This window comes from Fusarium oxysporum, chromosome IX, assembly GCF_013085055.1.
Source record: "Fusarium oxysporum Fo47 chromosome IX, complete sequence".
In the NCBI taxonomy this organism is placed as follows: Eukaryota; Fungi; Ascomycota; class Sordariomycetes; order Hypocreales; family Nectriaceae; genus Fusarium; species Fusarium oxysporum.
The window spans coordinates 1,757,055-1,783,565 of record NC_072848.1 but is presented as its reverse complement, the minus strand read 5'-3'; the positions used below and the strand labels follow the sequence as shown (position 1 = coordinate 1,783,565).

Here is a 26,511-nt window from a genome sequence, read left to right as displayed (position 1 = left end):
GGGACTTTTGATAAGATGCGTTGAGATAATTGGTAGTTGAGAGGGTTGCGTTTGTATTTAAAGTTGCTCAAGATTTACCATAGACAACAAATGGTCGCCGCTTTTTTGACTCAGGTCCTCTGTTCAATCATGATGGGACCAAAATCAACAAGCCACACCGTTCATTTTACTACTCCAAGCTCATTTTGTTTTTTCTAGGATCGACAAGTCCACTGAAGCCGGTCTGATGCCAAAATCCGGTATCATTTCATCTTTATAAATGATGACTCTAAAGTCATTATCGCAACACTCTAGAAATACAGCTTACCCTGTAACAGCGAAATAGGTCTTGGATCAAATGTGTGATTGGCTCATATGCTTATAGCAACGCTCAATTACTCACCCGGCGTCCTTCGCCCACGGGATGAGACCTTGACGTGACTCAATTTTCAAATGTGGTAGAGTACTTCTTACGTATACTTTATCAATAAATACCTAAGGTAACTAGCTTGAGATTTGCTATAGCGGTCTTCTTTTCTACAGCAATACTTGAACATTCTCCACTGCTTCTTGATTCACTTGCTTTGATCAAGTCTCCACTACCAAGAAAGTCCAAATCGAAAAAAGACCCCTCCATCCAAGTCAGGTGATCGAAGCAATTGCCCCTCCCCCTCCTTCCTGGGCTATCAACAACGATAAAAAAATCCACCACTAGGCTCAACCAGATTGAACGAATATTGTACCATCGCGAATCGCCAAGATGTTGGACATTGAGGATTTTATCGAGGAGCGCGGCGGAAACCCCGAGAAGATCCGAGAGAGTCAGCGTCGCCGACATGCTCCTGTAGAGCTGGTTGACGAGGTTATTGCCCTTTGGCAAGATGCGCGCAAGAGTGAGTCATTGAATATCTTTACAATTTTATGATCTATTTGCACCAGCTAACATCTTGGAAGCTCAGTATGGAGTTACACAGATCGGTACACAAATAAACGGCGTTCAAAAGGAGATTGGCCTCAAGAAACGAGCCAAGGAGGACGCGACCGAGCTACTTAAGCAGAAGGAGGAGTTGACAGAGAAGAAGAAGATCCAGGAGGAGCTTGCCGCGGCAAAGAATGCCGAGCTCAAAGTCAAGGCAAAGCTCGTCGGAAACTATGTGCACGATTCCGTCCACGTCAGCGACAACGAAGACAACAACACCATCGAGCGAACTTGGGAACCTGGGACTTTCGACAAGACCAAGCAAGCTGCTCTTTCCCACCACGATGTGCTGCTGCGACTTGGCGGATACGACCCTGTTCGAGGAGTCAAGTTGGTCGGCCACCGAGGTTACTGCTTGACTGGCTACGGCATGTTCCTGTAAGTCAGAAGGGCTTTAAGGGCGACAACGACTGACATTGACAGGAACCTTGCACTCGTCAACTATGCCACAGCCTTCCTCTTCAACAAGGGTATGCATACTTAAATCCAAATTATCATGCACCGTTAACGAAATCTGTGCTGCAGGCTACACCCCTAACCAACCTCCCTTCATGCTCAACCGCGACCAGATGGCCAAGACTGCACAGCTCTCTCAATTTGACGAGGAGCTTTACCGTGTTTCCGAAGGACCTACACCTTCCGAGTCGGATCGATACCTGATTGCCACCAGCGAGCAGCCCCTTTCCGCCCTTCATGCCGAGGAGTGGATCCAGCCCTCTGAGCTCCCTATTAAGTACTGCGGTTACAGCACTTGTTTCCGAAAGGAGGCCGGTAGCCACGGTCGTGATGCCTGGGGCGTGTTCCGCGTGCACCAGTTCGAGAAGGTTGAGCAGTTCGTCCTCTGTGGCCCCGATGACAGCTGGGACCAGTTTGACCAAATGATGGCCAACTCCGAGGAATTTTACAAGTCCCTTGGACTTCCTTACCAGGTCGTGGGTATCGTCACAGGTGCGTTGAACAACGCTGCTGCCAAGAAGTACGACTTGGAGGCATGGTTCCCCTTCCAGAAGGAATACAAGGAGCTTGTTTCTTGCTCCAACTGCACAGACTACCAGACCAGAGAGCTCGAGATTCGCCATGGTTCAAAGAAGGGCAAGCAGATCGTTGGTGGCGGAAAGAAGGAGTATGTCCATGCTCTGAACGCTGTGAGTCTTGGGATGATCCCCTCGCTTGTTGGGATCATATCGCTAATTCATCGTTATAGACACTCTGTGCTACTGAGCGAACACTATGCTGCATTCTTGAGAACTACCAAACAGAGGAAGGACTCGTTGTGCCCGAGGTGCTGCGAAAGTATATTCCTGGCGAGCCTGAGTTCTTGCCTTTTATCAAGGAGACCCCCAAGGAAGCAGAGAAGACCGAAAAGAAGGAGGGCGGCAAGAAGGAGAAGATCCTTCCTGTTCGTGAGACTAAGGCATAAATGAGTGCATTCTGTCGAGATGAAATGGGATGTTATAGAGGAAGAACATGTGTTCTGTTTTTGATGATACAGCGTATGATGGGAATGCAGTAGAAATCAATCAAAATCATCAACAAGATAGCTGGTCACCTAAACAAGCTGGACGAATCTCTGTTTGTTCAATATGTTGGTACTCGTCTCTGAACAAAGCTTGGATGAAAGCTTGAATACAGGTCGGAAGAGGATATCTCCGAAATTCCGCGGCACTGAACAAGTTCGGTCAGAAGCGCTAGCCCACGGATCGTTGTGCCCTTTCCCCGCCCCCTGTCAAAACGACACCGGTCCCCTCCGTGATCAAGACGGAGGTGGGTACCGTTTTGGCATTTAATCTGCCGGCCTCGTTGTGGAAGCACCATGGCAGCAACAGCCGGTACCATCAGCGATTGAGTGTCCAGAGCCCTATGGTTTTACTACGAAGCAAGATAATACATCCCTATATATACTGTACAGGACACAGGCAAAGGAATTCGTTACTGGGCGCGTAGGAATTCATTCCATCCGAACTCAGTGACGGTGATAATTACGGTACGGTGCCGCCGCATCATAAAACCACTGTGCTGTACTCGGAAACGGCCCCACCGTAATGCTTCTGCCGGAGACGCGCCTCCTTTTCATCACCAGAGCAGGAGGCGCCTGCGAATGGGTGAAATTGTCGGCCGGGCACGGAGGGTGGGTGCCGCATGCCTCTGTGAGAGGGTGAGCGTAGAAAATACTCAAACGTTGCTCTGAAAACGAAACCGTTCTGTCTTGTGGATATTGGCATTGGAGACTCGAAAGCTGGCGCCGCCGGGCGGAGTGGAGGTAGCAGTCCCGACAATACCTGGACCATGTCCGGCCACATCCATTGCTATCCGGAAGTGTTACAGGACATGTCAAGTATGGGGGATAAGGTGATTCTGACCACTTATCTAGCGGCCTGTGTGTGATATTGAAAATAGGGCTGTCTTGAAGGAAAACATGATCTTCTTATTGCTCCTTCACGCGCCGACGAAGCAGGCTGCCACAAGGAGGGGAAGAGAGTGGAGGGTACTGATAGCCCCGGGCCTGGCTCGGATCATTATTTGCCGGCCCGGAACCAATAAAGGGCTGCAGAGTGCACAAATAAGACATCGTCGCCATTGTCTGTCTGTATACAAAAGCGAGTAACATATGGGAAAATGTTGAGTGAATGTCATAGAGATACAGCTATGGGATGTTGAGGCTCCAAAGCTCTAGCCTTGGCGGTCACCACGACTGAGGGCTAAGAAATAGGCCATGGACGGCACGGCGGCGGCTATTGAAGCCACTTGGTGATATTGTTCATGTGTAATGCTGCAGCAGAACAGCTCGTGTTTTACGGTAACACCAAATGGCTGAGCTTCACATGTACTTTCGATATTGACTACAACGCATGGATGCAGGAGATGACAGCGACATAGTAGGCGCCTGCTTGTCCTACATTGAGAAAACAAGGAGATCTCTTTCGCCTTTCGGAATGGTGATCGACCGCTCAGCAGTTTGAACACTAACAAGTATTCTTTGAGAGGGAAATTGGATACTTAAGAGCCTGTCTCCAGACTTGGAGGGCAAAGCGATGGACAAGCCCCAGGTCTGGAGACTGATGAGACTGCCGAACACCCCACCCGCCAATTCTGACATCAAATTTGTGTGCACTGTGGTGAGTGTCCGGGGGAACAATATCGGCGGTGAATGGTGAATGCCAGGGGGGAAACCTCGGGCGGTTCGGCCTGGGGAAGGGGAAATGAAAACCACTAGGCCCCGGTGACGGCGCGAATAAAATCGGCATGGCTACCAGTTTTTACGGGTTTCACAACGTTGGAATTTGGGCGACAAACAACCGTGCTTTTTAATGAACTCATATCGCCTGTTCATACAAAGGTCGATGTGTGATGATCAGAGAAGGATGAAGCTTAATCAATGCTGGATGGACTCCGACGTTACCGACACCCCGGGTATACCGATGCTCGGGGCGCGTCGCCAAAACAACCGAAAAACGACCCATCTCTGCCCTGCAGACGATGATGCCGCTGATGCCACCGCGGTTACATCAACGAAGCTGTCTGTCAAATGAGAGGCTTATTGTGATCAGTCCTGGGGATTCTGGGGATAGTCAGATCGTAGCGACTGTGATGAAACCTCGCGACAATTTCATGCGCCGACCTGCGCAGGACGGTGTGACATGCACATACAACAGGTACGTATCTCGTTCCTGGTCGCGATTTGAATACCTTATTTGCGCCCGCGTTTTGGTTGCTTGCTTGTTCCTTTGTTTTAATCCATCAGGTTGTTGTAGACTCCGTAGGTGGCCCCGCTACCGTTTTAAACGCCGGCGTATGGAGCCCGGAAGCTGGATGAGATGTTTATGATCAGACCCTCTTTGTCAAGAAGAGAATGTGAAAGCCTGACGATGGCCACTTCCTATCTACTCACGAATACTTTCCATCATTTACTTGATGCCTTGCGCCTCTATTTATATGCCCAACTAGACTCCTCAGCCATTGTAGTGATTGCACGGCGATGACACTACGGCCCCCTTGAAAACCCGATGCCGAGAGGCCGTAGCGCTGAATTTGGTTTGCGGTGCGGGCAGCGGCCGAGCATGATTTCCAAGCTTCATTTCCATGGGGGTCACAATAAAATAGCTACATCTTGAATGATACCTGTTGAATCGCGACGTTTTATTCATCTTCAAGGTTCCTCAGGCATGGGTTCGATACATAGGGGCTGTAATTTATGACGTGCACTTATGGATTATTCTTGTCTTTCGGATAGAGCTCAGTTGATTCATAGGTCTGTCCTCAGTGATCGAAGGCCTGTAACGTTCGGGTGCGGATTTCTTTCAACCTTTGCCCTGTCGGTTTACGACCCACACACCCCCGTGGCTCTCCTCCGTTTCCCGTTCTCCGTCCCCCGTTTCTTCTGCCTCTTTTGTTGATGTTCCTGCCTTTGTCTTCAGGCTGTCCTGTCCGCTTTGTCGCCCTCTCGTGCTTTTGCCTTGCCAGTCACCTCCGCTTCCTCCGCCCCCTTCTCCTCTTCATTTCCACTTCCTCCCATCTTGCCCCATACACGCGATATTTTTTGTGAAAGATCTTCTTTCTACTGTTCATAGTAGTCTGAGACTGTTATTTCCATTTTTCTGCTGTTGTCTGGACATTGTGTGCGAATTGCCTGGACAGCCGGACTTAGGTAAAGGCTCTCCGACTCAGTTTGATCGCCCCGGGCTTGGGTCCTCTCCTTCATCCGATCGCACGGCGCTGCCATTTCGGTTGTTTTCGCCTACCAACTTTCCTAACGAGTGCGTAAGCTATTCCTTCTGCTGAACTCGCTGCAGCAACAGACTTTTTATCTTGTTCTGTTCTTCCATTTCTACCATTTTCTGTGTGGCTCCCGCCTTGTTCAGCCGCCCGAAAATCCCCCAAATTCGCGCGTGCCTTCCGTTCGGCCTCGCTTGCCTCCTCCTTCCTCACACGGGGCCCTCCGGTCCTCTGCCGTTATTTTCACACGGAGCCCACCCCGAGAATTTCTTCCTTTCATCAACCCTTTTCGCTACCATTTCATCATCCTCAGCAGCATTTACTTACCAATACCCTTACAGCCGTCAATCGTTCCCCAGACTCACAGTTCCAATAGTCCGCCGCCGACCATGTCGTCTGGCGTTGTACGCTCTACCGCCCTCAGGGCTGGCGGTGCTTGCGTGCGTTGTCGCAAGGGCAAGACAAAATGCGTTTATGAGAATGGCCGAGCGCCATGCAAGAACTGCGCAAAGGGAATGCATGACTGCTATCTGCCTTCAGAGAGTATGGCTCATCACCATGGTCAAAGCCCAGCGCGACACGCCAATCCTCATCGGCCACCTCGCGACAGTCTTCCTGCTGCAGGACCTGGCGTTGTTGCTGAAGCGCGACAGCCTGTGGTAGGCTCCAGTGCTGCTCGTCATGTTCAAACAGGTTCCGATAAGTATGCCGTCCATTTCCATTGTTGTCTATTGTTTCTGTCCTATTTCTTCTGTCGTCGCTATTCTCCGACAGCCATTTCCCCACACTCGGATCTTATCACAGCCCTCACTGTCGCGCGTCAGCATAAACAGCCCCGACAGATGCGGCATCTGCCAGTTGTCTTGTCAAACTGCTCTTCTTAACCCCGGGTGGATCGGCAGACGAGTCATCTTCGCCTCGCTTCCCTGTCTCGTCTCATCATAAGACTTTGGCACCCTCAGGCAGCTTCGTTTTCTTGCCCGAGTGGCTAGCCGCCCACTCGACACGCCTCCATCAGCCCCTTAGCCGGCCCCCGTACCCCTGCCCTGTTCCCCATTTCTCATTACCACACCCGCGCCCGCGCTTCTTTGGTTGCTCTCCCCGATCGCGCGACCCACTTTATCGCCGTCGGCTTACGGGGAGCCCCCGAGAATTCTCTTCAGAGTCTCCTGTGAAACTCCAGAGCTGTATCTTTCGAGACGATATGAGTCGAGTTCTAACTTGGCTATATTTCATTGTTCTTTGTGGTTTCCTGAAATCTTGAATTGAACTCTCGAAGATACACGCCAGCGCTTTTTTTTAATTTTTTTTTATTCTTGGGTCATTGAAGTGCAGGCCCTGGAGGTTGAGACGGGCCGTGCCACCCCCTAGACCCCATTCGCGGTCTCTGTTTCCTTCGGTTTTGCTAACTGCAGCACTTAGGCTCACTCCCGAACTGATCGCCGAGTGTGAACGTGTTGTATCGAAAACATTTCCAGCTTGTGTTGCGTTTCACAAGCCCTCTTTTGTACAACAGCTGAAGAGCGCATCTTTGGACGCTGCTTTGGTCTACGGTCTTTTGACTTGTGCCGCCAGGTACGTTACTCTTGTTTTGTCGTTACCTCATGTCATTTTCGAATTATCCCTCACACGCTCACTCCCCGGTATGTGGATCCACCGACCGGTGACGGTAGCACCGGTTTGAGCTTCGACACGCCGTAGACCGGATTTGAGCCGACGCTTCCTGAACCACGGCATTCCGAATCACAGCCTGTTTTCTCTTCATCATGATGGCCGCAATACCTTGAGTCACTGATCTAGACGCCATTTTCATGCCAAGTCCCCACTGCTAACTTGATGCTGTCTCCAGGAGCTCTCCGAGTCTGATCCGCCGATATGGAGGTCCTACTCAAGCTGCAGAGACATTTGCTGCCAAGGCCATGACCCTTATCAACCAAAACTTGGATCATCCTAATCTCGTCGACATTCAGGCTCTATGCTTGATCATTATCCACGAATGGGGCTCGCGAAATGCCGTTCGTGCCTACATTTACTTGGGGCAAGCGGCACGCATGGTTCAGATGTATCGCATCTTGAACAGCCATCATGCGTCCCCAGATGGCGATATGTTCTTGCGGGATGAATCTCTTCGGCGTACTGTTTGGCTTATTTACATCTTGGATTGCCTTTTAACCAGCACACCGGGACGTTTCGCCGCACTGTCTCCCCTCGACACCGCAGACGTGCCTTTGCCTTGCTCCGACATCAACTTTGCATTTGGCAACGCTGTCTTTGTCAAGACCCTGCGACAGCAGCTTGATCCTACTGCCGTTCCACCTGGCCAACCACCATCCGAGATTGGAGAGTTTGGTTATATCGTCTTGGCATCGACAATCTGGCGTGACGTTGTTGGAATGCTTACCACTACTACCCTCGCGAGTTTCCGCGAAGAGGACTGTGGCGATTTAATTGCCAAGATCGAGGGTCTTCGAGCTTCTTTGCCCATGCAGTTCGTCGACAAGCCGGGCCAGATCAACCTACACATGACGATGGGCTCTGGCTACACCTTTGCCATGCTCCACTGCCTCCTACATTGCGCAACGATCTTTGTCCATCGAAGGCGTCTGTTGCAGGAAGTTACTTCAGTCAACTTCAACCTAGAGTCATTCCGCCTTAACGCTCGATGTCACGATATCATTGATCGGCTCTTTACTTCCTGCCACGGCACGATCTCTCTACTGACCGCTGTCGAGGCAGGCTCTGAGAAGGACCACACCCCTTGCTTCCCGATCTTCATGCTATTTTCAGCCTTTACAGCCAGTGCCACTGTTGCCTACCTGTCTCTCAAGGGCCTCACACCGCCCAACGCTGTCGAGACCGCCGCTCACATTGTCAAGGACGGTCTACGATTTATGAGTGATGGCACTGAGAACTGGCCTCTGATGGGCAGCTGGCTTCGACACCTCACCGTCATGCAAAGAGTGCTTAACAACGATGCTGCGGCTGCCAATGGTGGCTCCTTGCGCCATGGCTCGACATCTCACGGTGCGGGTGTTAAGGACGAAATCTCATCCAACGCTGACACCAACCCGGATGCGATGGACTATGACCAGCAGACCAACCATGCAGGTAGCGTCTCAGGTCAAGGCAATCCTCGATCTGTCTCAGAGTCTGTGCGTGGCGACAGTGAGCCTCCTGTTGTTCTGGCAAGACGACCTGGCGTTACAACCATCAACGGGTCTGGGGGAGCATCTACCCCTACGACAGTTTCGCCACCACCGTCCAATACGACCCACGGAACAGTACCCGATATCAAACAACAGCCTAGCCCAGAAATGGCAAATGGGATTGTGCCTCCTCAGGATGGACAGACGACGAGCCAGGATATGACTGCACCAGAGCTTTGCCAAGCCTTTGAGCGACAGCTCCTTGATCTCGATGATCTTGCGGCTTTCATGGGCGGAGGGGTTTAGTAAGAGACGAGGCTATGAATAATTTTCAACAGAAATAATGAGGATCTTTAGCGATTGGTATCAAATTTTGGGCAAATGCAAGATCATAATGGTGAAGTCGGGGGATCGCTACATTAACAAGAGACTTGCCAGGGTTTTTGTAGGACTACGTTGCGAAGGAATACCCAATATAAACCTGGAAGGGCGTTGGGGAGAGTCTTTTTTGGTACCTAGAGGTACCCAGTCGATATATTCAAGAAGTAGGTGTTCTCCTTTCCTTCGAGACACCAACAGTTACAACCCATGTTTGCTGTGAAGTGCATGTGACCAACCCTGATATGGATAGAACCTATCCGAGCACCAAGCATGTCGATTTTGGTTTGAGGCTAGGAAACTCTCAAGCGACTGTTGATCTGAGCTTCCTGCTCTAGTGTTGTGTATCTGGCTACTAGGGTTCTAGATGAACTTTGACTTACACCAGCCCCGAGTTCACCCGTCATGGTCTGATAGTGTCTATTTCTATATCCCTGGATGACGAACCCAGATTACGGTAGTGTTGTGAAGGACGCAAGCTAGTGGGCGGTAGACACCAACCACATCTACTTCACTATCTTCAACCAGCAAAAGTTATTCGGACATCAGAAATATGGCCGAGGATAGCTCATGGCAATGGAATTGTTGATAACTGACAAGTAACATGGCAAGCCCGGTAACCAGATTTGAACGAGGCTCATTACACCGGGGCTCTTGTATTTCGGGGAGTCGGGAATGATGTAAAGTAACATGGAGGGTCCGTGATATGGTGGCTCGAATGACAAAGTATCACGCTTCTAGAAGCCTTCTGGAAGGCCCGGCAAGAGGTTGGATTTCGGTTACATTCAAGCTTGAAACGATGGATTGGAAAAGGTTTAGCTGACGAGCTAGAGAGATCAGCGGGCGTAAGTGATGGGCTGGATTTGAGTAAGAGGGATTTTCTGGGGAAACAAGCTTGTGGAAACGCATAAGCTGTGGAGGGATGCTTTCATGGGGGTGACACGCGGAGGAGGAGGGTTGAAGCTCAAGGTCAGTGCTGAAGGATGAGACCTTATGTTGGTGTTTAATTGGTATACGATGCTGGCGTTAATTTCCAGGGATGAATCTATCGAATGATATTGGTGTTTCTGAGTCATTCGTCCCGTATTCTTCCTCAAAATGGCTCTTGATCAAAAGTGCAAGTTGAGTGATGCCAGCTGGTGATATCAAGTCGTAGGCACATGGGCTCCACTTCAGATGCCGGATTGCCGATTCCCCCAGGAGCCGCTTACTCGAACTAGAATAGCTCCGGGCATCTCTCTCCACTTTATCGGCCGTCGTGTGCCGGGATGAAGCGGGGACTGACACTTGGAGATAGAGGAAGCTTCTCCAGGTTTGAGTAGTGCGGAGGAGGCACGTCTAGTCTATAAGTCGTGAGGGGAAGGCAACTACGTCAGGCTACTTGAAGAGAGAAAGGGAGAAGAAGGCATTTTGATATTGTTGACCCGCGTTGCTTGGACAAGTTTGGGAGTTGCTTGTGAGAGCAATCACAAAATCGAGATGGCTTACACAAGCTGAGATATCGCAACAGGGACAGGAAATCTTTCACGGTGTGATGTAACGTGGATCTCAGCGACGATTGCACACAACAGCAGAGATCCCTGTCTTTGCAACACCCAACACGAGATCTGCAGCACTACCTCGTAGATGCCGAATCAAAACATCACGTCTCCGGAACCGGCACCCTCTAATCTACGAATTATGGGGACCCCCCGACTCTTCTGATCCCTGCTGATGCTAGTATCGTAAGGGTATGATAGGTTCGTGGGATATTCGCTCACGGTTCGGAGATGGTGCATTGAGTTTTGGAGGAGTTGGTCAAGTTGGGGGAGATGGGGAAGAGTATATAAGTGAGGATGATCCTCGCTTGGAGTAGGTTGGCCTTTCGATAACCAGCGTTGACTGTGTGTCTTTACTGATACTCACTCGCATTCATACCTTACGCATCCATCGTGGTGACTTCCTTCCATTTATACCAGTTCGTTGTTGATAGCACTCAACGCCAACTCGTCGCCCAAGAGGGTCACTTCCACAAACGTCATCCAGACGTCTTCACTACCTACAACCTTTTATACGATAACAAAAGCCCACAATGACTCAAGACGAGTACAACACTCGCGCACCCCATGAGGGCATGTCCCCAGGTCGCTACGCAGCCACAAGATTCTCCTCACTCAAACCTCCTATGCACAATGTGCCGAATCCGATAAAACTCGTGCGCATGCTGAACTCCCAACAATGGGCATTCTTCTTTGTAGCCTTCGCAGCCTGGGTACGCTCCTCTTCCAAGTACATCATCTTATCAATAGCTAACTCATGACATACAGACATGGGACGCATTCGATTTCTTCTCCGTATCTCTCTCCGTTACAAGTCTGAGCAAAACCTTCGACAAATCCAAGACCGACATCACATGGGGTATTACCCTCGTTCTCATGTTCCGATCCGTTGGCTCTATCGCCTTCGGTATTGCGAGTGATCGATACGGCCGAAAGTGGCCATTCGTGGTTAACAATCTTCTCTTCATTGTTCTTGAACTTGTGAGTACAGCCCTACAGACACCCCTGTCACATTGGGCTTGGCAAGGCCGATGCCAAGAGATCTACGAGATATGTCCGAACAGTCGCTGACGAAATATCAGGGCACTGGTTTCTGTCAAACCTACCAGCAGTTTCTAGCTTGCAGAGCCCTTTTTGGCGTTGCCATGGGTGGTCTTTATGGTAATGCCGCCGCCACTGCTCTCGAAGATTGTCCTGAGGAGGCACGTGGTCTTATGAGTGGTATGCTCCAGCAAGGTGTAAGTAGCAATGCCCCGCCTGACTGAATTCCATTATCTAATTGTTGCAGTATGCTTTCGGATACCTTCTCTGTGCTGCATTTGCTCGCGGTCTAGTCGATACAACATCTCACGACTGGCGTCCCCTCTTCTGGTTCGGCGCTTGTCCCCCCGTACTCTTCATCATCGCTCGTCTGATGCTCCCCGAGACCCAAGCCTATCAGGAACGCCAACACGCACGGGAAGTTGCTGGTGCAGACGGAAAAGGAAAGGTTTTCATCAAAGAAGGCAAAGTCGCTCTAAAGCACCATTGGCTTCTGCTGGTATACCTCGTCCTTCTCATGGCGGGCTTCAACTTCATGAGCCATGGCAGCCAGGACTTGTACCCTACCATGTTGCAGAACCAGCTCAACTTTTCCAAGAACAAGGTCACAGTCACCCAGGTCGTGGCTAACTTGGGAGCTATGCTTGGTGGCACTGTCGTCGGTTTCAGCAGTCAATCTATTGGCCGTCGAATCAGCATCATCGCTTGTTGCATCGTTGGTGGCGCCCTGCTCTATCCCTATACTTTCGTCCGCGACTCTTCAATTATCGCGGCTGCCTTTTTCCAACAATTCTGTGTCCAGGGAGCGTGGGGTGTCATTCCCATTCATCTGATGGAATTATCTCCAGGCGCTTTCCGTACTTTCGTCGTCGGTACATCCTACCAACTTGGTAACCTCGTGTCTTCTGCGTCATCTACCATCGAGGCCCGTCTCGGCGAGAACTTCCCACTTCCCGACAACGCTGAAGGCGAGACTCGCTACGACTACGGAAAAGTGATCTGTATCTTTATGGCTTGTGTGTACGTGTACGTCATTGTCTTGACGTTTATCGGTCCCGAAAACTTGAGGGGCAAGTTCGATGTTGCTCACGACTCTGATGCCAGGGAGGCCATGGGCGACGGGGCTATGGATCAGGCTGCTGACCGTCATGGACATTACGACGAGGAAACTGGTAGGATCAGCAGTGAGAAGCCTGAGGTTGTCCACCTGCGGGATTAGATGTAGGGGGATGACTAGGAGAAAGGATGAATGGTTGAGATGTTCTGCAATGATGACTGAGGTGCAACTCTGCACGCATATAGTTCATGCTGTTAGTCCAGAAATAGCTATGAAATTCATGAAATATTCCAAAGCTTTGTTGTGCTTGATCTCATGTGCCGGATCGTCGGTGATGATTCCTCATGACTATGGGCATTCCCCGCATCGGTGGAGCGGATGTCGGTAGTATACGCCAAGAGTTCATGACCATTTCCCCAGAACATCAGTTGATCCATTTCGTTTCGGACTTCTTATTTAATTCCTCCGCCTTTTTTCTGGATCAATCATGGCACGTAAAATGTCTGGGGAACCTATTATCCGGATACGCATTTCCCCACTCTCAAACGCGGATCCGAAGATAGTTGCATTTTGAATCAATGTGTTGATTCCAAACTTGGCCCAGCTGACTGAGTCTGTAAAGAGTTTCATTAATATCGTTGGTGTCAAAACTTATGCGAATCCTCCGGAGAAAGGGAGTTCTCCTGCTTACCCTCAAGCCTCTGACATAGCTCCAACGCGAATGGAGATATTTTTCGTAGAATAGCTCTCCACTTGGCGATGAAGTAATTCCAAACTAGCTCCCGCTCTTGCTTAACCGACTAGGATAGTCGTGGGAATCATTACTCACTGGCCCCCATTGTGCGGAGATCTACTCAAGTATATATATCCCATATCCGAGAACCTTGAGAGCTTCTGCACTCCACAGATTGTCTCATAGACACCTTGATAACTTACACTTTTCCAAAGACATTCTAGCTTCGTGCTTAATTTGTTATAGAATGGCTCTTACTGGCAGCTGCATGTGTGGTGCCATCGCTTACAAGAGCGACAGTAAGTTCTTTGAACCAATCATATAATACGAATTCATCTAACTAGATAGGCGACGCTGCTATTACGGCTCTCTGCCACTGCATCGATTGCCAGAAGTGGACTGGCGGTGCCTTTACTTCCAACGCTGTTGTCGCTGAGGACGACTTTTCCGTCATCAAGGGTATTACCTTCAACCAAGTTTCTTTACCAAGCAGACACTGATATTTCCAGGCTCTCCCAAGCAATACGATGTCACCGGCGCCTCTGGTAAGATAAACCACCACTTCTTCTGTGGTGACTGCGGCTCCAGCCTCTACACTCGCCTCGACGTCATGCCTGGCAAGATCATCATCAAGGCTGGTGGTCTTGACAACGGCAAGGCCAACCTCGACAACAAGATCAATGTCGAGTTTTACTGCCGTGATCGTGTTAGCTACCTGCAGGCTGCTGAGGGAGCCAAGCAGGAGCACCTCTTTGGCTAAGATTGGGGGTTGTGGGAGATGGACGTGGTCGTATGTGTGAATGCTGAGCTAGGTGTATAGCATTGAATAGTGATGTTGTTCCCCAGGAACTTGTCCCTCGTTTCGTGATTACAACCCAGAATTGATTCTTGCTATGATGCAGTTCATATGAACGGCACCGCAACAAGGCGTTTGCAAGAACGTGACCTCCACTCTCGTTGCATCTGCCAGATAAAGCAGTTCGTCTGCTAAGCTTCGGTCGGGTACCACCAGGTGAGATGACTTCTGAAAAGGCCAGCAGGCGGCTGGTGGTTCTCTTCTGCGGCATAGTGCTCTTTACACTCTGGTTCATATTCGCATGAGAGCCCCCAAGGACAGCGCCTTGATCCAAGTAGACTACCGGGCTGTCGGCGAGCCTTGCCAACATACTTTCCCTCCGGTTGTATGAAGCCACCTGGCCACATCCAGCGCTGCCTTACGAGCCCCGGCTTCTGGGTTCGGCATCTTGGTTCATTCCAAGTGCAGTCTTCCGCAGCAAGTCTCCACTTCCAATCATAAGGCGATCGACAAGAACCAAGCTGTTGGTAACTCACTACTTCTATGTGCCAGCCCTGCCTCTGATGGGTTCCCCAGCGTACGGTTATGGAGTAATCAGTAAAGCAGATAGGACACGAGCCCAATGAGCCATCATAAGACTTGAACCCCCCCGATAATTCTACCAATTCTGGCAAGGTATACAGACCGATTCGTGCATAGCCATCCTCGTAGCGTTTAGTATTGCTGCTAATATGAAGGCATATAGGAAAGGAAAAGCGATCAAGAAGTTCCTGCACCCCTAAATCTCCGGGATGCCATATTGCCAGAGTCCTCTGCACGAATAGCTCATCTTGAATTATGCGAGCAAAGGATGTCCACCGTTCTGTGCCACCATCCTCGTATCGAAAGATATCTCCGTGGTAGTTGAGCGTATCGAGGGAGAGTCCGTGGGTAGGGCCGTTGAAATGGCGATTCATGATAAGTCGCACGTCGGGATATGTCATCATCAAACCAGAGTCGATCCACAGATAAAAATGGAAGTGGTACAAACAGTTTTTCTTACAATCCCATTTGTAGCACTTGCAGGGGTCAGTTTTCCCTCGTCGGTCCCGTTGGTGAAACCTCACACAGGTGTAACAAAGATACGAGCTTGCGCAATCCTTCTCTAATAGCTGCAGAAACTCTTCCAACTCCATTCCCTCAAGTTTTACATTGCGGGTGATCCCCGAAAGAAGAGCGTGGTAGGCGTAACAGGTAAGGCTGAGTGATATTAACGAGCCATTGGGGAGGAACTCGGTGACTTGCAGGATGATCTCAGGGGGGATGCGAATGAGATCTCCACGGGAATCTTCTTTCAGTCCTTTCAGAGCGGGTCTCCGTCGAAGGTGATTGAAGAAACGTCTGAGGTGTTTGCGCATGTTTGTGTTTGATGGCAAAGATGGCAGATTTAAACCTAAGATCAATAAAAATAAGGAAAAGCGGAGAGATATATAACTTGTTGATACCCTAGTAGCTTAGAGTTTTCATAACCTGTCTCACCTGTAATTGAACCCAAGTTTGACACGCCACAGCAGCAGGATTGCATCATTCCGTTTGACTTGGCTTCATGAACGGCAAAGTATCGCTGTGCTTATGATTGGGTTTTCAACAAAGAGACTACTATTCCACAAGATATATGCTGACAGGGGTCACTAACTACGACCCTCCAAACACACAGCCCGGCTTTCGGGCTCAAGCTCATCCTAATATGCTGCTGCCTTACAAGCACATAGCCTTGATCCTAAATGAATGAAATGCTTAGACCAGATTAGATGAGTTCAGTATAACTTCAACCTAAAAAGCCTAAATTTCACATCCTAACTGGAGCCTTTAGTCTTATATCCCGTATCTGCATCACATGAGCTTACAGCGGCGGTGTATGGATCATTTCTTAGTGGCTGTTTCTCTGGAGATTGACTTACAGGGGCAGGATGTCTTATTTCAGATTTCTCCATCCTTCTTCATTCTGAGTCTCCATAAGAATTCTCCTTTCATTGTCAATTATCACGACTTCATCAACATTCACGCATTGCTCTTATACTCCGTATTCGGCCATTGACACGCACGTCACTGATTGCTGATTTGACGTTGTACAAGCCAAGAGTGGGGCATTCTCAGCTTCTCCGCAAGTTATTAGGGCGATCTCCCGAAGACCAGCAACCATCAACATCTAAACACGTCTTAATAAGTAACAAGGGTTTTACTATTAACAGCCACTCGCCATTTTATACTTCTTGGCTTGTTCAAGATGGGGCCATCACAGTCTACACACAAGTCAGATGACTCTCACGGACAAGAGTTTATTCTCCCGCCCTTCACTCGTGACGTTACTACCACTAAGCCAGAGGCCAAAAGATGGGTCGAAGATGGCATCGTTTGGTGCTACGCTTTCAACCATGCCGAAGGAGAACGCTGTTTTGAAAAGGCCATTGAAATCGACCCAGAATGTTGCCTCGCATATTGGGGGCTTGCCTTTGCTCTTGGTCCCAACTACAATAAGCCATGGAAAGCATTCGACCGGAACGATCTCAAACACACCACTTTGAAAGGTCTTGAAGCCTGCAAAAATGCAGAAGCTCTAGCCTCAAAAGCGAGCCCCGTTGAGCGAGCCCTTGCTGGTGCCATTCGACATCGCTATCCTAAGGATGAGAACGACACAAATCATGCCAGGAGTTGGAACAGTGCCTACGCGGAAGCCATGAGACCTGTTTATGAAGAGTTCAAAGATGATCTTGATATCGCAACCCTGTACGCCGATTCACTCATGAATCTCACGCCCTGGGCTCTATGGGACGTCCGAACAGGGAAGCCTGCGCCTGGTTCTAAGGTCCTTGAGATTCAAGAAGTTCTGGAAAGAGGTATCGCTCAGGAGGGGGGATATGAGCATATCGGACTCTTACACGCCTATATTCACGTCACAGAGATGTCGACCGAGCCCGAAAAAGGTCTCCTTGCAGCCGAGCATCTTCGCAAACTGGCAAATGAAGCAGGCCACCTAGCTCACATGCCTTCGCATCTCGACATCCTCATCGGAGACTATCGGCGTGCCATATCTGCTAATGCAAAGGCTGTCATGGCTGATGAGAAGTTTGTATCCCTCCGGGGTGGCGGCGACTTCTACACCATCTATCGTATGCATGACTACCACTCACTCATCTACGCCGCCATGTTTGCTGGCCAGTACGGTGTCTCGATCAAGGCAGTGAACCAAATGGAAGTGGCTATTCCAGACGAAGATCTGCGAATTGAGTCGCCCCCAATGGCAGATTGGCTGGAGACTTTCAGATCAGTTCGTCCACATATCCTGATCCGCTTTGGAAAATGGGAGGAAATCATTGACATGCCACTTCCTACGGACCAGGAACTGCTCTGCGTGACCACCGCGACGATTCACTATGCCAAGGGTGTTGCTTATGCGGCGCTGGGAAATGTTGAAGAGTCAGCGAAGCAGCGAGAAATGTTCATCACTGCCAAAGCTCGTGTGCCGCCGACTCGTACACAGTACCCGAATAAGTGCCTTGATGTCCTGGCTGTGGCCGAGGCCATGCTCGATGGCGAACTTGAGTACCGACGGGGCAACATTGAGCTTGCATTTGAGCATCTTCGAAAGTCAATCGATCTCGATGATGGTCTGCGATACGCTGAGCCGTGGGCATGGATGCAACCCGCCCGTCATGCGTACGCCGCTCTCCTCATGGAACAAGGCCGCATCGAAGAAGCTGCTGAAGTATACCGCACCGACCTCGGTTTGAATAACAAGCTATTCAGGGCAAGACACCACCCTAATAATGTCTGGGCCCTCCACGGCTATCATGAGTGTGCAGTGAAGCTGGGACTTGACGGCGAGGTACGGATCGTAAAGCAGCAGCTTAAGACGGCTATGGCTTTTGTAGATGTGCCTATCGAGTCGTCATGTTATTGTAGGCGAGATGTTGAGAATCCTGTTGGATGCTGTCGTTTGTGATCCGCTTCTATAGATCACTAGATTGTTTTGAAGACAGGGCGATAGTGTGTTAGATAGCCTAGACTCTTCTTTAATGATTGGATTGACGGCCTTTGGGAATGATTATTTGTGGTCCATGATGAGTTCAGCGTCTTTTAGATAAAGCTTCAGCAATTATGATCCCTCAGGGAGCAAGAAATCTTCTAGCCTTGAATAGAGATGATAGATTAAACTCATCAAAGACCGCCCTAAGTTTATGATAATTGACCTAAATCTTGGTGTCATTTAGGATCGAGGTACCAAGGTTTCTTGCCGCCCGTAGCTATCCAATACTTAAGTAAGAGTACCAGAATTTGTGCAATGATATGAAAATCGCTATACATACTTATTTGCTGTCGCTTGAGCCAAGGGGCGTTTAGTCAAATCGCTTATCGCATTGTCCGCACGTTGAAGTGAAGCAAACCCCACCGTCATGAAATGACTCCAATAATTATCACCAACATCCACTTCCCTCTTGCATCGCACACTCATTTCGTGACTGGACTCTGATGTTCCAATGCCACGCCCTGCCAAGAAAGGCATCTGGTTAGCACAATTACCTCAATTCGACATCGCTTAGCTAACATGGATGAAGCAATACTTGCCGTCGTCGCAAGCTAAAGTGTAAGAGTGACGCTATTTCCAAGACCCTGTTCTAATGCCTGTAGTAGGCAATCAAGCACTTCCCATCTGCGGGCAATGCACAACCAGCGGTCTTTACTGCGATAGATCAGACAAACCAACACGTTTCAGTCTGTCGTCTCACTCTTTCTGAGTTACTTAGCTGACTGCTCAACAAGTCCTCCACCAAGAATTACCTAACCCTGACTCTCCACGAACAGCTCTACAAGACCAGAACATAGCGCGCCTCTTCCATTCTTACACCTCTAATATCTCGGAATGGTATGATCTCAGCGACTCAGCATGTTCTTTTGGTCTTGAAGTTCCGTCCATCGCCCTAGACGAGCCTCTTCTCTTCTGTGCTGTCATCGCACTCTCTTCAATGCATGCATGTAAAACATCAGCTCCAAGTTTTCGCAAAGTCGCTGAATTCTACCATCATCGCTGTGTTCAATTTCTCATCGCTTTGGATGCAGGCGACGAACTCATCAGCCGAGGTGTAGCGCTCGCAGCGACGTGTCTTTTGCGTTCATACGAGATTCTTGACGGTGATGTTGATCCCAACATGCATCTTCGTGGTGCTTACTCAATGGCTTCGCTCCATGATGTACTCTCAGGTATTCCACAAGCAGGGCTTCTGGGCGCGGGGTTCTGGAACTATCTCAGAGAGGACATTACGTTCAGTCTATTTGAGGAATGTCCGTTGAAGATGAACCTGGAGAGTACGCCACTAATGATTCAACATACCTCTGATCAGGATTATCTTAACTCTATTACTCTAATCCTGGGCAAGATAATTAATATTTCTTTCAAACAAGACACAGATGGTCGTCAGTGGGACTACATAAAAGAAGACCTCAAAAGCTGGCGGAATTCTTGCCCTCGTCACATGAAGCCTTACTCAAGACTTCAAGGTGAGATTACCACATCTCATCTATTCCCTGCAATCTGGTTCCTGCAGCCTTGCCATGGTGAGCTAAGTCCTTCCCTGCCCCGAAACAGCCATGTCTCTAATGCCGAATAGCTGCGATACTTCACTACTATCTCGTCGCAATGACGATAGTCTGCATCTACACTTCTCCCAAAAGCCTGGAGGGCCTAGGTGGACTTGATCTCCCTGAGCTCGAATCTCAGTCCAAAGAACAATTTCTTGAGAACTTTGCGCTTGAAATTTGCGGCGTTGCTTTCACTGCCAAGGTGCCGTCAGTTCTGGTAAATGCGTTCGGGCCAATAGCTTTTTGTAAGTATTCCTACCCCGTCTCTGCCATCAATTTTAACCTTTGGATAGGCGCAAGATTTATCAAAGCCGAGGCGTCGCAACAGGAGCTAATTCGGCAACTACTTGCATGTAAATCAACTATAGGATGGCCAGTTGAACGACTCATTGGTGATCTGAAGACATCCTGGGGGATGGATCAAGAGTAGAATGGCGATGTCGTGACTCCTCGACGTGTTACTATCGCTAAACCAACAGAACCACGTTACATGAAGCAAACTCATCGATACGTCTCTTCACGACAAGTTGTTGCATCGTGGCAGCCGAGAACTTATACCAGTGGGGAAATGTTTTCCGAGCTCGGGAAACCCACATCACCAAGTTTACTGATTACAAGTATAAATGAGGAGGTCTTTTCACCCCCCAGAATATCCAAAACAGTTCTTCAGTCTCATATAAATTACTTCCAATTGCCATCGTATACCCCACTAAGGTCCTTTATCATGTTGCGCGCCCAAAAACTTTCCTCGGCCTTCACGAAACATACACGCACCTTTGCGACAGTCACACAACCTCCTCAGGTCGGGGTTGTTCGACCTTCAGCTCAAGAAGTAAAGAACTGGACTCTCGACTCCAGAAACCTTGAGAAAGCTGTGCGACACATGCACAGAGATGGCTTAGTTGTTGTGGAAGATGTTGTCCCTCACGAGGACATCGACATCCTCAATAAGAAGATGATTGAGGATGCTCATACCCTACAGGCTCGTGGTGACAAGGGCCCTTTCAACTACAACAAGGGAAACATTCAGCAGGATGCTCCTCCTGTTTCTGAATACTTCAGCCCCTCCATATTCACAAGTAAGTATGCCTCTACGAATTTGTCCTACCCCATCTGACTTACATGCCCAAGACCCCATTGCCACACAAATCACCACTGCAATGATGGGCCCACGGCCAAAGTGGACGTTCTGCTCTGCCAATTCTGCAATGGCAACTCTCCCTGGAGGAACTCCTCAGCGCCAGCCAGTTCATTCAGATGCAGACTTTGCACACCCAGACCACCCCTTTGCCCTCGTCGTCAATATTCCTCTGGTCACAACTACACCAGAGAATGGATCCACAGAGATATGGCTTGGCACTCACAATGGGTTTGGCCTTGATGCACAAGAAGGTGCGCACGGTGAGAGAGCCAGCGGTCGCATCAGAGAAGAACTCCTACGCCAACGTCAAGAGATCTCACCGCCCTTGCAGCCCGTCATTAAGAAAGGCAGCATCGTCGTGCGCGATCTCAGACTCTGGCACGCTGGTATGCCTAATACTACGCAACAGACTAGGGTGATGCTCGCCATGATCCACTTTGCACCGTGGTTCAGGAACAGAATGAGACTTGAGCTGGGCGAAGATGTAAAGCCGACTCTAGAAAATTTAGAGAGGGAGGGAAAGCTGGGGTTGGATGTACCAGTGGATTGGGCGACCAGGGAGGCCGTGCTTGAGGGTTACCTGAACCGAGGATTCGGGAATAGCTATGATTTCAGCCAAGAAGCCTGAAAGCTTGGCATATAAGCTTATTTTTAGGATCTGAACTCAGAATATGATATGTAGTATCGCATATGCTTTAGTCCATTGTCACTTATAAAACCGCCATCAAGTTACAAGTTACCAAGTATTCGTCGTATTCGCAAAGTAAATCTAAACAATAATTGCTATAGCACCTAAACTCCATATCCCCTCATGAACAACCATCATTAGTCAGAATCGCTGCTGGAGCTACTGTCCATGCCGCGGGTCTTGTGCTTCTTATCCTTCTTGTGTTTCTTGTCCTTCTTGCCCTTCTTAAACTTGTTCTCGAGCACATTGGCACCGATAGCACCAGCGGCCGCGGCTCCGAGACTGCCTAGAAGACCACCGCCAGCTGTGTGCGCAGCCCAAGCAGCGGCACCTCCGCCAACGAGAGTAGCTCCGAGACCACGATCACCGTCGGGGCCGGGTTGACCGGGAGGGTATTGTCCTGGAGCGCCGCCCTGGGGATAGGCAGGGGCACCGTATTGAGGATTGTTGTGCTGTTGTTGAGGATAGGACGATGAACCGCGCTGGTCGTAGGTGGGTTGTTGCCCGTACTGTTGCTGGGGAGGAGCGTGCGAGCCGTAGCTGGGCTGAGGCGAGTGGGAGGCATATTGAGGCTGTTGTTGACTGTAGCCATAACCCTGGGGCTGTTGCTGCTGGGAGTACTGCTGCTGCAATGTTGTTAATGATGGCAGAGAAGAGTTGGGATGAGAAACATACCTGTTGGGGATAGCCGCCCTGCTGAGGATAGCCTTGGGGTTGGCCATAGTTCTGCTGCTGAGGATAACCACCCTGCTGGCCGTAACCACTGTTGCCACTGCCGTAATAATCGTTGGCGGACATGTTGGTTTTGTAGGTTATAGGTACTAGGTAGAGAAATAGATAGAGAGGTAGATGAAGAAATTGATCAATAGGATTGTTTGAGTGACGAGTAGACTAGATGATGATGGACGGAAACTCAAAACGACAGCTCCTCCCCCGCCTTTTAAATACCACGATCGCTCCATCTCTCCCGCTACAGCAAAAGAGCTGCTTTGGCTTAGCTTCTCATTAAATCCGCCTTAGCTGACAAAAAGCCGACAAGGCTTCTTCACGTCACAGACCACTCAGTAGGACTAGGCGCAGTTCACAGCCGCACACACAAGCCCGTAAGCTCAAACTAACCGCTAACGGTGCAGGGCTGAGCCACTAATATCGTCGAGTGACATGCTGTGCGCCGTTTGTGGGGTTATCGGGTTTCCCGAGTCCGAACCTGGGACATGCTGAGCCACAATCTCTGTTGCAATTGATCGGCAGGGTCTTGTTCTGTGCATGGAACATGAGGCAGAATATCGAAATGCTCACCAGATGCAGAATAGCATGAACCAATAAGCAAGAAATTAAACATTATTAAGATATTCATCGCGAGCGGAAACTAGGCTATTTCGTTAAAGCCACGCTGGACTTGGTCGCATATCTCCTCCACTATCTTCTCCTCTGCCGCCTCATCACCAAGCCCCAATGCTCCGGACTGCCACGTAACCGTGTACACCAGATCGCCATTCTTCACAGAGGCGATATTGAAACAAATGGGGCAACCTCCAACGTGGCCAGGCTGCGCAAAGCTCAACTTGGACACCTTTACCCTGTCATCACTCGCATTGTTGCCATCAAAGACGCCAACATTGCTGAACTCGTATGACGAATCCCGCTTCTTGCCAATCTTACCAAGAGTCCATTTTCTCATACTCGGGACATATCGAAGCAGACCAATGGCGTTATCTTCGAGTTTGGTGGAAGTCATGGCGAACTCCTTTGTAGCTTCAGCAGCTGATGCCCACTCTTGTTCAGTCAAAGGACCTGTCGCAGCGCTACGAAGATGGATAGTGTATGAGCCAGATACAATATCACTCGCCACGTCATTGGACATGCCAATTGATCTTCGCATATTTATAGCTGTTTGCGCCACGAAATTGGTGACGTTGTTGTCTTGGACTGCCTTGCTCAGTGCGCGGGTGATGAGCTGGTGCATGACTCCTGACAACCTCGCATCATGAGTCCGCGCAAGCTGGATAACCTTGTTTACTTGCGACGCCTCAACCTGTCGAATTTTGAGTTTGTTGTGATATGTCTCAGGGTCGAAGAAGATGGGCGCTGCTGTCCATGTACCTTCGTCGACATAGGATGCCGAGACACGTAGGCCAAGCAATCGGACGAGAACGTATGGCATGTACTCAGCGAGAACCGGTGCCAGTAGAAATGACCACGAGATTGGCAGTCTTTCAGCTGTGTCGAATGGTTCAGGAAGAGGTTTATCTATTGGAGCAATGATCGATGATGGTTCAGTTGCAGGGGTTTCCCTCAGTCCAGCAAGAAACGTCTTGTGAAAAGCAACCCCCGTGATCCCATCACCAATGGTGTGAGAGAAGGATAATGCAACATGGCATTGAGAAGGGCCCAGGGGAAGAACGACAATCCTCCATGGTGGAATTCCAGCGGCAAAAGGGCGGTCTAACTCTGTTTCCATAGATCTTCCAATGGCTTCCAGTGAGTCTGTCTCAGCATTTTTGTCCTCAACAAAGCTGATGTGCTCCTCGACATTGATGCTAGCCACCCGCTCATAGAAACCCTTGTCGGTGTTTCTGTCCCCGACAGTAACGCAGAAGAAGGGATGTTCTTCAATGCAGCGTTTTAGCGCATGGAAATAGGTCAAAGGAGACTTGACGTTGACCCCATCAGCAAAGTCATAGACTGCACCAATAACGACTGCGTTATAGTAACCAACATCCTCACGGGCAATAGTCCGCATCTCATTTGGACCTATCAAGTATCAGAGGAGGTAGCAGTTTGGCTTCTGGTAGGGTTACATACTCGCGTATCTAAGAAACTCCGTTTTCGCTGGCATGATGAGATATGGTTTCACTAACGATGGATGATCTAAATGTGCTATTTCCACCGAACTCTGGGAGGTCTGCTCTTATAAAGAGCCTTTGACTCTTGTTGAAAGTGTCAGACGGCCTTGAAACGGATTTACTGGTGATCTGAGGCAATTGATTGGAAGTCGGCGGCCTCTTGCGAGTGCGATGTTATCACGGAAATTATATGTGGGCCCGTTTACGATCCTTCGATACGGGGAAATCCACTACCCGAGAACCCGACACTATCTCCTGAAGAAGTTATGAATATTTGTTCAACTTGTGCAGGTATTCAACCGTTCTTCCAACAAGTTTACTCGATCCTCCCTGTCAGGGAGCAGAATAAGGAACGGCCACTCTCTTGGCAACTGGGGGGCATCAGCCCGACAAGCATCATGGCAGCTTTCATCTGTAAGAGGTCGGGGCAACTCTCGTCCGCTATTACAGACAACTGAAACCTTTGATAAACAAATTGCCAGCTCGGGAACTGCTGGTCCAAGGTTGACGCGTATTCCTCATTCTATCTTGCGTATAGCCAGGATTGTATTCGCTCAGACGGCAACGACATCCGATAGAACATTCTCCCAACGCTGGCACTTTCTAGGCAACGAAATTATATATGTGGCGGCCTCTTTAAGTTAAGATCTTGCAAGGAAAGGCTATCCGGTTTGGGCATCTTCTGCAGGAAGACCATATCGTCAGCTTGAAACACAAAGACTTTATTGTGCTTGAATTGCGAGATCAACTTGTTAGGGCTTCGTACTTATAGCTTCCCTAAAGCTTGAGTTGATTTGGATTTTTCAATGTGTCCTTGACATATCTTGTGGAGTTATTATAAGATTCAACAATCAATCAACTAGGATAGGTCAGTACACTATGGCAACTACGAAACCAATCCTGGGTTGAATTTCTCCAGATTCCTTTTCCTTGCAATATTGTTATTCAATAGCTGATATGAACAGAGAAGATATTGAAGTAAGAGATGCAGAAATAGTTTTCTTGAAGAAGAGCAGGGATACGGTATTACACACTCCATATATGCTTGGATTCCTCAAACATACATTTCACAACTATTTAATCTTTAATACTACCACCAACTCTTCGAAATTATATACAACTCAGATTGAGCTGTTATTAAATCCTTCCAAGTGATTGATGAAACATGAATTGATCAAAAAATTCGACTTATAAGAACTATCTCCTTCCAGTCTCTGTTGAGCATGCTGTGTTGATCGACGTACTGGACTTTTCAATAGTAGAACTATTATGTAACTATGAGTCTTGAAAGGGACTATAGATTGACTTATGGGTGGCTCTCTTTCACTTATTACTCAAAAGTGCAACTCTTACATGCTTTTCTCTATGTAGATTCAAGCAGAACTGTAGTGGTCACTGTATTGAAAACGATAGCTTGTATAACGAGACCTCAGTGTAATTCCTACATCTTTCCTATATTACTTAGGAACAATAATTACGTCTGATTGGATTTTCAAGTCCGTGGTTAAACATATCAACTTATGAAGTGTGAAGAAGATGGTTATCAGATAGAGCGGAGGCATGTCAACACCATATCTGCCCAATGCACTTCACATCCCACTCGGCAAGGGTCTACATGCGGGAATAAACATCGCAGCTTATAAATAAGGGTCCAGCCTGGATGGCCGGATCTTGACATCTCCCTCCGCTAATAAGTATTGGCTGATCGAACGACACACCTTCTTGGACAGTCCACATCTGAACAAATATGGACCGATCAGCTCATAGAGACGGACTCTTCAGATAAGGATTTCGATAAATGTATCCAATGAGGTGCTCAAAAACCCTTATAGCATCGAATTCGGATACATCCACCCGTCG

At 49.1% G+C, this 26,511-nt stretch overlaps 9 protein-coding genes across 9 annotated transcripts; 6 read left to right on the top strand and 3 right to left on the bottom strand.

The window, feature by feature from the left end:
• The first annotated feature begins 547 nt into the window (after window positions 1-547).
• FOBCDRAFT_231410 (uncharacterized protein) lies at window positions 548-2,600 on the top strand. The gene is made up of 5 exons (XM_031190103.3): window positions 548-872; window positions 934-1,336; window positions 1,382-1,428; window positions 1,484-2,103; window positions 2,163-2,600. Exons 1-5 carry the CDS (start codon window positions 740-742, stop codon window positions 2,376-2,378), a joined length of 1,419 nt encoding a protein of 472 aa, XP_031034088.2. The 5' UTR covers window positions 548-739; the 3' UTR covers window positions 2,379-2,600.
• Window positions 2,601-5,642: 3,042 nt separating this feature from the next.
• On the top strand, window positions 5,643-9,228 carry FOBCDRAFT_52510 (uncharacterized protein). The gene is made up of 4 exons (XM_031190094.3): window positions 5,643-5,712; window positions 6,013-6,374; window positions 7,094-7,246; window positions 7,521-9,228. The coding sequence occupies exons 2-4, from the start codon at window positions 6,061-6,063 to the stop codon at window positions 9,121-9,123; spliced, it is 2,070 nt and encodes a 689-aa protein (XP_031034079.1). The 5' UTR covers window positions 5,643-5,712; window positions 6,013-6,060; the 3' UTR covers window positions 9,124-9,228.
• Window positions 9,229-11,070: 1,842 nt separating this feature from the next.
• Window positions 11,071-13,126, top strand: FOBCDRAFT_189667 (major facilitator superfamily domain-containing protein). The gene is made up of 4 exons (XM_031190093.3): window positions 11,071-11,446; window positions 11,502-11,714; window positions 11,816-11,971; window positions 12,022-13,126. Exons 1-4 carry the CDS (start codon window positions 11,267-11,269, stop codon window positions 12,991-12,993), a joined length of 1,521 nt encoding a protein of 506 aa, XP_031034078.2. The 5' UTR covers window positions 11,071-11,266; the 3' UTR covers window positions 12,994-13,126.
• Window positions 13,127-13,659: 533 nt separating this feature from the next.
• Window positions 13,660-14,413, top strand: FOBCDRAFT_264152 (Mss4-like protein). Its single transcript, XM_031190092.3, has 3 exons — window positions 13,660-13,863; window positions 13,913-14,023; window positions 14,074-14,413. Exons 1-3 carry the CDS (start codon window positions 13,812-13,814, stop codon window positions 14,322-14,324), a joined length of 414 nt encoding a protein of 137 aa, XP_031034077.2. The 5' UTR covers window positions 13,660-13,811; the 3' UTR covers window positions 14,325-14,413.
• Window positions 14,414-14,551: 138 nt separating this feature from the next.
• FOBCDRAFT_206380 (uncharacterized protein) lies at window positions 14,552-15,757 on the bottom strand (the record flags this gene model as incomplete). The annotated part of the gene is made up of 1 exon (XM_059609169.1): window positions 14,552-15,757. The coding sequence occupies one exon, from the start codon at window positions 15,755-15,757 to the stop codon at window positions 14,552-14,554; it is 1,206 nt and encodes a 401-aa protein (XP_059465818.1).
• Window positions 15,758-16,558: 801 nt separating this feature from the next.
• On the top strand, window positions 16,559-20,472 carry FOBCDRAFT_322960 (uncharacterized protein). The gene is made up of 4 exons (XM_054706858.2): window positions 16,559-18,298; window positions 19,161-19,952; window positions 20,006-20,221; window positions 20,270-20,472. The coding sequence occupies exons 1-4, from the start codon at window positions 16,627-16,629 to the stop codon at window positions 20,404-20,406; spliced, it is 2,817 nt and encodes a 938-aa protein (XP_054562833.1). The 5' UTR covers window positions 16,559-16,626; the 3' UTR covers window positions 20,407-20,472.
• A 165-nt stretch (window positions 20,473-20,637) lies between these two features.
• On the top strand, window positions 20,638-21,877 carry FOBCDRAFT_168127 (uncharacterized protein). The gene is made up of 2 exons (XM_031190088.3): window positions 20,638-21,055; window positions 21,108-21,877. The coding sequence occupies exons 1-2, from the start codon at window positions 20,701-20,703 to the stop codon at window positions 21,743-21,745; spliced, it is 993 nt and encodes a 330-aa protein (XP_031034073.1). The 5' UTR covers window positions 20,638-20,700; the 3' UTR covers window positions 21,746-21,877.
• On the bottom strand, window positions 21,847-22,949 carry FOBCDRAFT_322958 (uncharacterized protein). The gene is made up of 2 exons (XM_031190087.3): window positions 22,481-22,949; window positions 21,847-22,431 (listed from the first exon to the last, which is right to left on the bottom strand). Exons 1-2 carry the CDS (start codon window positions 22,601-22,603, stop codon window positions 21,943-21,945), a joined length of 612 nt encoding a protein of 203 aa, XP_031034072.2. The 5' UTR covers window positions 22,604-22,949; the 3' UTR covers window positions 21,847-21,942.
• A 225-nt stretch (window positions 22,950-23,174) lies between these two features.
• FOBCDRAFT_298476 (alcohol acetyltransferase) lies at window positions 23,175-24,644 on the bottom strand (the record flags this gene model as incomplete). The annotated part of the gene is made up of 2 exons (XM_031190086.2): window positions 23,175-24,559; window positions 24,611-24,644. The coding sequence occupies 2 exons, from the start codon at window positions 24,642-24,644 to the stop codon at window positions 23,175-23,177; spliced, it is 1,419 nt and encodes a 472-aa protein (XP_031034071.2).
• Window positions 24,645-26,511: the final 1,867 nt, after the last annotated feature.